Source organism: Malus sylvestris, chromosome 7, assembly GCF_916048215.2.
Source record: "Malus sylvestris chromosome 7, drMalSylv7.2, whole genome shotgun sequence".
NCBI classification, from domain to species: domain Eukaryota; kingdom Viridiplantae; phylum Streptophyta; class Magnoliopsida; order Rosales; family Rosaceae; genus Malus; species Malus sylvestris.
The window spans coordinates 32,839,673-32,851,842 of NC_062266.1; the positions used below are offsets into that span (position 1 = coordinate 32,839,673).

At 38.6% G+C, this 12,170-nt stretch overlaps 1 protein-coding gene, 1 long non-coding RNA gene and 1 pseudogene across 2 annotated transcripts; 2 read left to right on the top strand and 1 right to left on the bottom strand.

Annotated features, from left to right (window-relative positions):
• The first annotated feature begins 1,781 nt into the window (after positions 1–1,781).
• LOC126628943 (uncharacterized) lies at positions 1,782–3,097 on the top strand. Its single transcript, XM_050298835.1, has 3 exons — positions 1,782–1,864; positions 1,964–2,081; positions 2,803–3,097. Exons 1-3 carry the CDS (start codon positions 1,797–1,799, stop codon positions 2,929–2,931), a joined length of 315 nt encoding a protein of 104 aa, XP_050154792.1. The 5' UTR covers positions 1,782–1,796; the 3' UTR covers positions 2,932–3,097.
• An 80-nt stretch (positions 3,098–3,177) lies between these two features.
• On the bottom strand, positions 3,178–5,345 carry LOC126628951 (uncharacterized). Its single transcript, XR_007625634.1, has 2 exons — positions 4,217–5,345; positions 3,178–4,125 (listed from the first exon to the last, which is right to left on the bottom strand). It is a non-coding gene; the product is annotated as an uncharacterized LOC126628951 (long non-coding RNA).
• A 2,006-nt stretch (positions 5,346–7,351) lies between these two features.
• LOC126630303 (pentatricopeptide repeat-containing protein At1g55630-like) lies at positions 7,352–8,886 on the top strand (annotated as a pseudogene).
• Positions 8,887–12,170: the final 3,284 nt, after the last annotated feature.

Sequence of the window (12,170 nt, forward strand, 5' to 3'; positions counted from 1 at the left end):
GGCTGACTTCTACGTCTTGCGATTGCGGCCGAGGAAGGAACACGTCTCGGCCTCTTGGGTTCTTGAACCTGAAGACAAGGCTACTATTCTTACGAAGTTCACGAATCGTCGTCGTCGGATTCGATCACAGTGATGGTATTCGTCAGAGTAAACTCACGTCGAATCGACACCAAAGTGTAAGGGCATAAATACTCAAAGCGGATATGAGTCTTAATAGTGAACGTGGTTCGGCTGTCTGAATGCCGAACTCTAAATCCCACTTGAGAGTATCCAATCATAAAATAACTCAGCGTGCAATGCGCCGAGCTCAGTAAGTTGTAACACCTCACTTCGCCGAGAAGGCTAATGAGATGACCTCAATCAATAAGGATTCAGAAACCCTTCTCGACCGAGACTTGGATAGGTAACCAACCGTCCTCGCCGTAGTGCTGTCGATGCCAACGGAAGATGCTGTGAGATCGGCTGATTCTACGGTAACAGAGCTATCTATGCTGACTGAAGATATCACCGGTTACTTTCACAGTGCTGTTGATGCCAACGGAAGATGTGTCAACGAAAAGAGAAAATAAAAAAAAATCTCAAGTTGTTGAGAGAGTTTGCGCAGGGCAGTTGTCTGTTGAATTGGAGAGGCCTTGAACAATGCACAACCTCCTCTATTTATAGCATCGGATACCTTCTAGGTCAAGTTAAAACCCTACTCGGATTAGGACTTCTTCTTCTAATCAAACACCATCTCGAGTACTCCTACTCCCATCAGGATTTTGAACCTATCCTTTCATCGAGCCGGATTCACTTACGGGTTATTAATCTCGCCGAGACTCCTTATTGCGCCAGGATTCGACCCGTCTTGCAGCATAACTTTACCGACCTAGGTTCGGAAGTCCACGAACTAAATGATCCATGGTGCCCTTGTCGTAAGGCCTTCCGGGCCGAGAATGATTCTATACTCGGCCCAGACTAATATTTTGGGCCCAAACAAATTCGAATTTTGATTTTGGGCTTAAATCCTAAAGAACTTCACCACAAAGATTTAAATCCGAATTTTTTACCATGAAGTTGTCTTCCGAGTACTATATCATCACAAAGACAATTTATCTAATTAGGCTTAAATTTAAAGATGATGTCATTAATATTCCTCTCAGACCCTTTTACAAAGGAATCCAAATCTTCGCCGGATCCTGTTTGTGAGGATCTCGGAAATCCGTGAATCAGTTCCGTTCATCGTACATTGTGCGGTCAGAAATTATTAATATATTTATTTAAAATTAAACACAAACAGTACCTGATAAAACTGACCGCATAATGTACGATGAACGGACACAATTCACGGATTCTCATGATCCTCACCAAAAGGTTCCAGAGAGGATCCTGTTGGTTTACAAAGGTTACCAAACTAATAATAGGGGCATTTCCGTAAACTCTCACTCGTTTGGTCGCATCTTCCAGCAAGGACTCTTACCCCAAGATAAAAACCACTGCTGTGAAAACCGATTATATATAACAGCTCTGCAGGGATGGAGCTTTCTCATCAGTCTCTACAGCTGCAGACTCCCTTAGATAATAAATTATTTTCACTTATATTATACAGGGCTCGTCTGTTGCTGTTGGAGGTTAGAATATTCAATTATTTTTTTCTCATATCTCTAAGATAATCAGCAGTTTTAATCACCATGTCCAAGTCTCCTTTTTTGCTAAACGTTCTGTTGATTCTATCGACTTGCTATTTCAAAGTTTAGTTTTAAATTCAATTACTTAATATTTATAGATTTTGCGATGAACGAATTAAAAAAGGATGTATGTGGAGAGATGTCTTCAACTACAAAGCTTTTTGGAATGGAAGGGATAGGAAAGAAAAAGACTTCAGGTATATCATTCAAGGATTTTTGCTATTTGTTTTGTATTATTTTCTTTTCCTGAAGATTTCTGTATTTCTACATTACGTCTTATAGTTTCAGACTTTCAGGAGATCTGCCAACATGTTGTCTACTAGACCACTAAGGTTGGCCTCCATCATATTGCTTGCTTCTCTGCCACCGTCACAATCAACGAGTCTCAACTTCTTCGCTTCCTATTTCTCAGAGGTAAACGGTCGATCCCGAAACGACGCCATTGGTAGTACTGTCTTTTTATTTACATGCATTTTGGTTTTTCTAGGGTTTTTATTTTTATTTTTTTCTAAACGCATATCCTGAATTGAATGCCGAAATTCGGAACTTGTGCGAATGTTGAATAACTACTTACCACTTGTATTTGATTATCTTGGATATAATTTATGTCTCAATAGAAAATCGAATATTGATTAAGTATGTTAGTTACCATTTGTGTTTAATTATCTAGGAGATAATTAATGTCTCATTCGAAATTTGGAACTTGGGTGAATGTTGATCAACTATGTTAGTCACCATTTGTGTTTAATTATCTAGGTGATAATTTATATCTCATTCGAAATTCGGAACTTGTGTGAATGTTATCAACTATGTTTGTAAGCATTTTGTTTAATTATCTAGGAGATCATTTCTCATTCACAGACACAGTTAACGTTTTGAAGATTATTTCACAAATATAAAAGATAGTTGGAGAAGCTTCTGTCTGAACTTATTTATTGGTGGAAACCGAACCTAGAAATAACATTTTTCATCTCAATTTTGGAGCTAGCTTGCTAGAAACTGTGGAAAATTTTGTATTATATGCTCTGCGTTTTTTTTAAATGTGATAGTTTTGAGCATCTCTAAATATCTCTTTCTTTTTCTTTTCATAGGATAATTATGGTTTATTTAAAAATCTCCTCAAAAATTGATGCAGAAGGAAAGCTTGTCTGGCGAACCTCACATGCCGGTTTTTGTTTCATCAGGGGAAATAGAAGGAGAAACTTTTATGGGTCAAGAAGCAATATGCAAAAAGTGCAAGTGTAGTTTACTAGCTGCAAATTAGTGTCAACGGCCGAGTATTTATATTCTTTTTAATATATTATGATGTTTCTCTATGTAAATTTGAGTGCTTAAAATAGTTATGTTTCTTTCTATTCTTTTATTTATTAAAGTTGTGTTTGTATTTTCAAAGCATTCATTACATCAAATTCATGAATATGTTACCTATAGTTCTTATGGATTTTTTTTTTCAGTTTTGTTTGTACCATACTTAGGGCATCCGTATTTAGATCTCATATAAATACTCGGATGACTCAAATGTAATTATGTAATAAAGGTAGGCAATTATGTAATAAGTGAGGAGCCCTTATTCTATAAAAGGACCCCTCACCCTCACAATTAAGGGAGGCTAATCCTTAGGCCTGACCCTCACCCTCTCAAAGCCTTACATCCCCTCTCATATTCAGGGAAGCTCATCCTCACAGAAGGAAGCTCTCTCTCCCTCTCAATCCTCTCACAAACAGAGAAATACAATATCAGTATGGACGTAACCCAAACCTTGGGGTGAACCACGATACATCTTGTGTTATTTACATTCTTGCAGATTCACGGTCGGATTTACGTTGTTTCAAGACCTCCGGTTTTGTGCATCAACATTTGGCGTCGTCTGTGGGAATCGACACAAAAAAATCATGTCGGTTCTCTTTCAGTTTTTCATCTCACCACCTTGAATCTGCAAAATCACAAAAAACCCAGAAACAGAAAAGATCCAAATCTCAAACACTATTATCCTCCGCAGGGATTTCACAGTCCCCAACAAAAAGGACTCCGCAACAAAAGCGATTTCACAAAGATTTCACCCCAACTAACACTATGATTTCCAAAGCTATAAGCTAAGCTTATCTTTTGCTTTTCACAGTCCCCAACAAAAGCTACAGATCTGTCTGGTGGTCTTGTCCTCCGTAGAGACATTCAAGATACCATTAGCGTCAATATCAAAGCGGACGGTGATCTGGGGTACTTCTCTGGGTGCAGTTGGGATTTCAGAGAGCTCGAATTTTTCGAGCAAGTTGTTGTCCCTGGTCTTGATTCTCTCTCCTTTATACACCTGGATCAAGACTCTGGGCTGGTTGTCGGAGTAGGTTGAGAATACCTGTTCCTTCTTGGTGGGGATGGTGATGCCTACGGTGCTGTAGTTCAGGCTGCCATTCTTAGCGGAGAGGGCAACGAGAAGATAGAAACACCAAAGCCCCCGAGTCTTCGTTTTCTCCAAGAAGCAAGAAGAAGCAGATTACAAAAGACGAAGAAACAAGGAGAAGGCAAAAGCCAAAAGCCAACCGCGGTCTTACCCTTTGTTCCCGAGAAGATGAAATGCCATCTGCATTTCAAAACCGCGTTTTTTCTCAACGTCTTCTGCTTATGGAGTAGCGTTTCTGGGGAGGCACTATTTTTTGAGAAGTCGATTTTGCTCGAGATCAAGAGCTCGGTTTCTGACCCGGATGAAGTTCTCTTCGGCTTGAGGTCCAACAGCTTCGATCACCACTGTTTGTGGGTTGGGGTCTCATGAGACACCAAATCGAGGGTCGTTTCGCTCAGTCTCGCCGGTAGCGGTGCCAAATGAGGTAATTTTCGAGCTATCTTTTGCTCTCAGAGTGTGAAATTTCAATTCCCGTACGATGGGTTCGGTATTTGGAGGAAAAGTTTAGTTAGTAGAAAATTGGGTGGAAAGGTTTCGTCTTGGGTGGGAAAGCTCAGTGAGCTTAGAGTTTTATCGCTGCCTTTCAATGAACTTAGTGGCGAAATTCCGAAGGAAGTTTGGGGGTTGGAGAAGCTAGAAGTGCTTGATCTTGAGGGGAATTTATTAAACGGAAATTTACCAACCCGATTTTCGGGTTTGAGGACGTTGAGGGTATCGCCGCTAGCTGAGCATTAACGGCGTGAGAGACGTTAACGGCGCCACATCACAACGTGAGAGACATTAATGGCACCATATAAATGAAGGTCTGGGTGGTGTGTTGGAAAGTGTATGATTACATTCGTTATGATCTGAAAAAGATTGCATTTCTATCTTCGCTGCCGGACCCTTCTCATATCAAGAAGCGGCGTCAGCTCACCATGCGGGAGTGGTTTTTGGTGTTGAAGAAGGCTTCTAGGCTTTATGCCGCCAGCTGGGTGCGGGATGTTGGTCATGAACTGCGACCTAATGATTATAAGAATAAAAAGAGTGAAGATGGACCTGGTGGAGCACAGAGAACGGCTAAAGAGAAAGAACCCTCAACCTTAGAGGATCTTGCCTGAGTACAATTTGCTCTCCAGGCACAAGGTTCCATCTATCTGCAAGTGCAATGGATGCTCTCTGAGTCGACCAGGGCTGGGGTCAAGGCCAGCAGTGATTGGGTCATGGACAACATGGGCAAAGGGACAAGATAAGATTCTTCATCATGAACCTGCCCATTTTATGAAAACCAACTGTCGACCACCAACTTCTGAATCATGCATGTTCCTTTTTTCTGAAAAAAGAAAAGCAAAAGCAAGGAATAAACACCCCACCAGAATGATGCGATTTACTTTTTTTGTTTTTTTTTGTATGATGTGATTTATTTTTCTTATCTTTCGGAGACATCTGTATAAACCCCATCAGAGGGTAATAAAAAAAAAAAAACGTCAAACCCAAAATAATGGGCTGGAATGTTGTGTGGAGGGAGAAGGCCCATATGCCCAAAAGAGCCAGGCCCTCTATTATCACCAACCAGGTGATCAAAAGTACGCCTAGTACTTCAAATTTATTTGGCACCCTGCCGCTATTATCACCAACCAGGTGATCAAAAGTACGCCCAGTACTCCAAAATTATTCGACAACCTGCCGCTATTATCACCAACCAGGTGATCAAAAGTACGTCCAGTACTCCAAAATTATACATGAGCATTACTCATATCAATCATACATAAACATTCATGAGCATCACTCATTTCAATCATACATAAACATTCATGATCATCATTCATGTCAACATTCATGAGCATCACTCATGTCAACATTCATGAGCATCACTCATGTCAATCAACATAAACATTCATGAGCATCACTCATGTCAATCAGCTTCAAAAGCTTCATTTACAGAGCTCTAGCTTCAAAAACTTCATTTACAAAGCTCTAGCTTCAAAAACTTCATTTATAAAAGCTCCAGCTTCGAAAGCTTCATTTACAGAGCTTTAGCTTCAAAGCTTCACTTGCAAAGCTTCACCTATAAAGTTTCAGTGCAGGGTATACAAATACCGCATCTGGACAACCTCCACTTCGGCCCATGCATGGATCAAATTTGAAGTCTCCAGCTAATAGACTCTATTGATTGAAGATATGGGGGACTACATTATGTACTATATATTGGGCCTCAACTGGGCCTCATGAAAAATACTTGGGGGACTTAGCCCATTATTTATGTACTGAGGAGCGAGCTCTTATTCTATAAAAGAGACTCCTTCACTTTCATTAGAAAGCACCCATCACTTATGTATTGAGGAGCGAACCCTTATTTTATAAAAAGGACTCCCTTACCATCATTAAAGAGCATTAACTCTAGCCCATCATTCATGTATTGAGGAGTGAGCCCTTACTCTATAAAAGGGACTCCCTCACCATCATTAGAGAGCATCGCCGCTGGCTGAGCAACCGCCTCGCCGCGAGCATCAACTCTAGCCCATTATTCATGTATTAAGGAGCGAGCCCTTATTCTATAAAAGGGACTCCCTCACCTTCAAACACCACAAGCCGAGCCAACCAAGGCAACATAAGCCATAAGCCGAGCAACCTCACAACATATGCTACTTCTAGTTGAGCATCATTTCAGATTGAGCACCGCCTTATATCGAGTATTCAGGTTAAGACGACATCTAGTTACTTCGGCCCACACATGGACTGTATTTCAAGTCTCCAGCCAAAAGACTCTTTTGACTGAAGACTTGGGGGACTACTGTTTGTACCATACTTAGAGCCTCTGTATTTAGATCTCGTATAAATACTCGGGGGACTCAAATGTAATTATGTAATAAAGGTAGGGGCAAATATATAATAAGTGATGAGCCCTTATTCTATAAAAGGACCATTCACCCTCACAATTAGGGGAGGCCAATCCTTAGGCATGACCCTCACCCTCTCAAAGCCTCACATCCCCTCTCATATTCAGGGAAGCTCATCCTCACAGAAGGAAGCTCTCTCTCCCTCTCAATCCTCTCACAAACAGAGAAATACAATATCAGTGTGGACGTAGCCCAAACCTTGGGGTGAACCACGATACATCTTGTGTTATTTACGTTCTTGCAGATTCAAGGTCGGATTTACGTTGTTCCAAGACCTCCGGTTTTGTGCATCAACAAGTTTCATAGATGTAAGTAACTATCCTATGAAATGTGAAGTCATGGATGAAAAGGATTTTTTTTTTTTCAGTTTCATAGATGTAAGTAACTATCCTATGAAATGTGAAGTCATGGATGAAAAGGATGGGAAGGGTTGTTGTTGCGGTGTGTGCAAAGTTGATGGTTTGAGAAGGATTGCTGTTGTTTTTTGAAGCGAAAAATCAAGGATAGCTCTAGAAACCATGTAAATCTTAAGAACTCAGGATTTCACTTCAATGGCATACATGTTGGAGGATGAAGAGAAGTTTGGCTAAGTCACATAATAAACAACCTAAGTTGGTATCAAATTCGTTATCCACGATATTCGAACTGAAGACCTCTTATTTACAAGTAAAGAGAAATATCATCAGACCGTCGTACTGAGTGGCATGATGCATATATTTATATTAATGGTTTCAAGATTACATTCAGAGTTTGAAAAACTCTAATTACATTGAACATTTGAAATTCAAAATACAAACAAAAATCAAACAAAGGATTATACGCTTTAGCTTATAACAAACATTTGAAAACAAGTCCTAAAAACATGGAATAACTGAAAAGATAAGAGTTCCAAGTGAAGCAAAACTCCTCAAGTTATGTTGACAGTGTTGGAAAATATTAGTATTTTATGGTTATTTGATTATTTGGATTTGCTTGTTAGTTTAATATATGGACCCAGCCCATTCGAATTAGGGTTTTTAGGTTTTGCTCTTTATAAATATAGCTTATAATTTAGTACGAATAATAAGTTAGTCACGATGTAGCCTCTTGGGATTTTGTAACTGTTTTGGTATTCTTGTTTATTTAATAATATTCTTATTATCTCATGGTCTTGTTTGCAACAACAAAACTCCTCTTGAGACACTAACAAGTGATAGATATAATTAAGTTGCACAATCGCGAGTCCTTATAAATTAGAATTGAACTCGCGTCATCTATGGGAGTGAAAAATTAAGATATTTCATTAACAAAATATTACTGGTAATTGATTATCACCTTGCTAGAAGATTTATGGTTAAAAAAAATATTACTAGTAGATTTTGAGAATTCGAAGATTGATACCAGCAGGGTTCTTAGAGTTCTTTGAGAAGATGGCCCTGGTTTTGATACAAAAGCGGCTGTGGGTGAGTTGCGTATAGAGGTTTCAGGGCTTCTCGTGAGGGAAGTTCTGTTTGAAATTTTGAAACAGATAGATTATGGGAGTAAAATTACAAGCACACAGCAAGCACATGTTATTGAATGACGAAGATATTTGCGGATTGTGAAGAGTTCAAAGCAATGTCGAGGTTGGTTGATGAGATGATTGAGAAAGGGTATCCAACTACTGCACATACGTTCAACATTTTGATACGCACTTGTGGTGAGGCAGGCTTGGCTAGGAAAGTTGTGGAAAGATTCATCAAATCGAAGACGTTTAGCTATAGGCCGTTTAAACACTCATACAATGCAATTTTGCATTCCCTTCTTGTGGTGAAGCAGTACAAGTTGATTGAATGGGTCTATCAACAGATGACAAAGCACGACTGCATGCCGGATGTGGTTGGGGAGCTTGAGAAGGCCCAAGGAGTGTTTGATAAGATGATCCCTAATGGGCAGCTTCCGAATGTATTTACATAGAATGCTATCATTCGTGGGATTTGTATGGCAAGAAAGTTTGAGGAAGTGTGCTCCATGCTCAAGGTTATGGAATCCAGAAGCTCCAAACCAAATTTCACAGTGTACAGCACCCTACAAGTTATTTGTGAAATGTTGAAAAGCTTGTTGAAGCTCATAAAGTAATAACACATATGATGAAGAAAGGGCAATATGTCCATCTACTTTCAAAATTCAAGGGATACAAGACATATTAAAGCTGTAAATTCTTTTATTTGCATTATTTACTTGCAATCTTGCATGAAGAAATTAATTAATTTAGCTCGGTTAACAATATGTAGTTTTAGGGTATCTCAGTCACACCATATATCCATACCTTGTCTCAGTTGTCTCTGAATCAGAGAAGAGTGAAGTGCATACAAGTTATCTTTTTATCGGTATTTGTCTTTTGTGATAATTGACCTATATAGATTGCAGTTTTTCTGTGTTTTTTTAATTATATGTTGCACTTATGCAGTCATTATATTGGTTGCGAAAGAGACATCATTATATATTCTTCCTCCAAATATTCGAAACACACTTCCTGCCGCACTCACACTTCTTGCGCACGGAAAACGAGGTTGGCTCAGTGCACGATAAAACGACGCGAGTTCGGTGGACGCAAAAAGAGGGGGCTTCTAGCATGCAAAACGATGCAAACACCTCACATGTAGAACGAGGCGAACCCAGGCACACAAGACGAGGCAAGCTCTGCACACGCAGAACGAAACAAACTCCTGGGTGCTCAAAAAACGAGTTGGGCTCCACAAACGGAAAAATATATTTTGAAAAATATGAATATGGTAGTTTGTTGTAGTGGTAAGAGAAATAAAGGAAAAATGTACAAAAATGAAGGTGAAAGACTGTTTAACAAAACAAAATTTTGCTATTATTTGTTTAAGCCTCACCTACAAGTGATTTTAGCATGTACATTTTAACATCTCTATATTATTTACTTATTTATTTACTTTTCGGCTTAAATATTTTACTAAATAGACACTTATTGCTCAATAAATCGTAAATCCGCTTCCAAATACATTATAAAGATTTTCTTATTGCTCACGGAAAATATTTCGGGAAAATAAAAAATTTGCATTTTTTGCACAAAAATGTGGATTAACACTCATGATTGTCAGTCGGTTTTGCAAATTCATACATAGACCACCGTTCAATCTATTTATTTTCACCTTCTCACTATGAAGTTATTAAGGTGATACTTTCCGTCGACATTCTTGAGTGAAGAACCCCATTTGACAATGTTATGGGCTTCACTACTATGTTTATCACTTACTTTTTTAGTTTTCGGCTCAAATATTCTACTAAATATACATTTGTTGCTCAATAAACTGTAAAACTGCTTCCAAATTCCCTAAAAATTTTAACTTAATGCTCACGAAAAATATTTTGCAAAAATAAAAAAAATACATTTTTATCAAAAAACATGGGTGTTAGGCAGCCTCGAGCACGCAAAATGAGGTGGACTTAGCTCACGCAGAATGAGACAAACTATGACACGCAAAACAAGCAAGGCTCCACTCACAAAAAACGAAGCGGGCTTCTGGCACGCAAAACAAAGAAACCTCCGTACATGAAAAACGAGGCTAGATAAGTCGCACAAATCAAGGCCAGCTCTATGCACATAAAACGAGGTTGGTTCTGTGCACACCAAAACGATGCAAGCTCGGTGAACGCAAAAAAAGGCAGCCTTCTGGCATGCAAAACGATGCGGACACCTCACATGCAGAACGAGGCTAACCCAGGCATACAAGTCGAGGCGGGCTTTGCGCACTCAGAACAAAGCGAGCTTCCGGGTGCCCTGATAAGTGAATTTTATATTATATATTTAACCCTATTCTTAGTATATTTTGGTTAATATTTTGGAAGAATTTTGATACTTTGAATTGTATTTTCAATATAGGACTTTCGACTTCCTCTGGAGCAAAACGTAGTCAAATGGACGAATTTTGGAGTAATTTCAGTTGGAAGACGTTCGTGAGTCACTTAGCTTGGTTGTATCAAAATTTGGGATTTTTCCATCAAGTGGTTATTTTCTGGCGATAAAATAAAGGAGCGATGCACGGTGCTGGAAAATGACGTTTCTGGGCTTAAATTACGTTTTTGGAGCCCAAGATGACATCGGATGATTTTGTGGCCTTCTGGAGGTACGGAAGGTCCTTATCTTTAAAACAAGCTATCTTGGGTCAGATTTGGAGGAGATCTGAGGCTAAAACGTGGCTGGAAAAGTACTTGGCAGATTCTCCTAGTTTAATTAGGGTTTTATTTTCTAAGATATTTTATTATTTTTCTTAGTTTCCTAGTTGGAATAAGAAACCTATGTCTTAGGGTTTGTGGGGGCTAAGCAAATATATTGCTTTGGCCGTCTACAATTTTTCACTACGCTTATTATTATTCAACTTCAGAGACAAAGAACTTGGCTAGGGTTCTTGGAGATTTTCTACTTCAAGGTGCTTTCATTCCTTTTATTTTTAATAATATTTTCTATGATTTCAATTATGAATATATGCATAGCTAATTCCTGTTGCTAGGGCGAAACCTTGAGCCTTAGCATGAATATGTAATTTTTATTTAATTGCTTATGATTGATTGCATGCACACTTTGAATTATTGATCACTGTTTTAAACTATCTAATTATCTTGATGATTGGCCACCATTATAATGTTTAGACAAGTAATTGGATGCAATTCGGTCGGAATATCACCGGAGGATTGAGTATTGCTTCTTGTGATTGATAATTGTAATTTCATCTAAGGCGAATATCACGTTCTTAGGGGTTGTATGGTTCTTCGAAAGGTTTTCATAAATCTTAATGAGTCTTGCATGTTCACATTTGATCTGAATATCACAGACGAATTGCATGTTAGATATACGTTCTTGCTTGAATATCACGAGGAGAATATGTATTAGGAAAACCTAACCTTCGAAGTGGCATGTGTAAATCGTAAGTAATTGGTAGAAATTCATAGGATTGCTAGGTGATGGTGGAACCGTAGTGCCTTTATAAATTGGTATTTAAAAATCATTTCTTCGATTATATTAGTTTTTAATTGAAATTCGTTTTTAATTTACTCAATCTCAAACTCTATTTTCTCAAGTTTTAATTCTAAGTATTTGATTAGGAATTGTTTCTACATAAATTATCCAAATAGTCATTGAGGAAAATGACCTTGCATGAGCATCTATACTACAATATCCTTGTATTCTTGCAAGTATTTCATGTGATTTTGACCCTATTTGCATAGACGTTAAAAATCCTA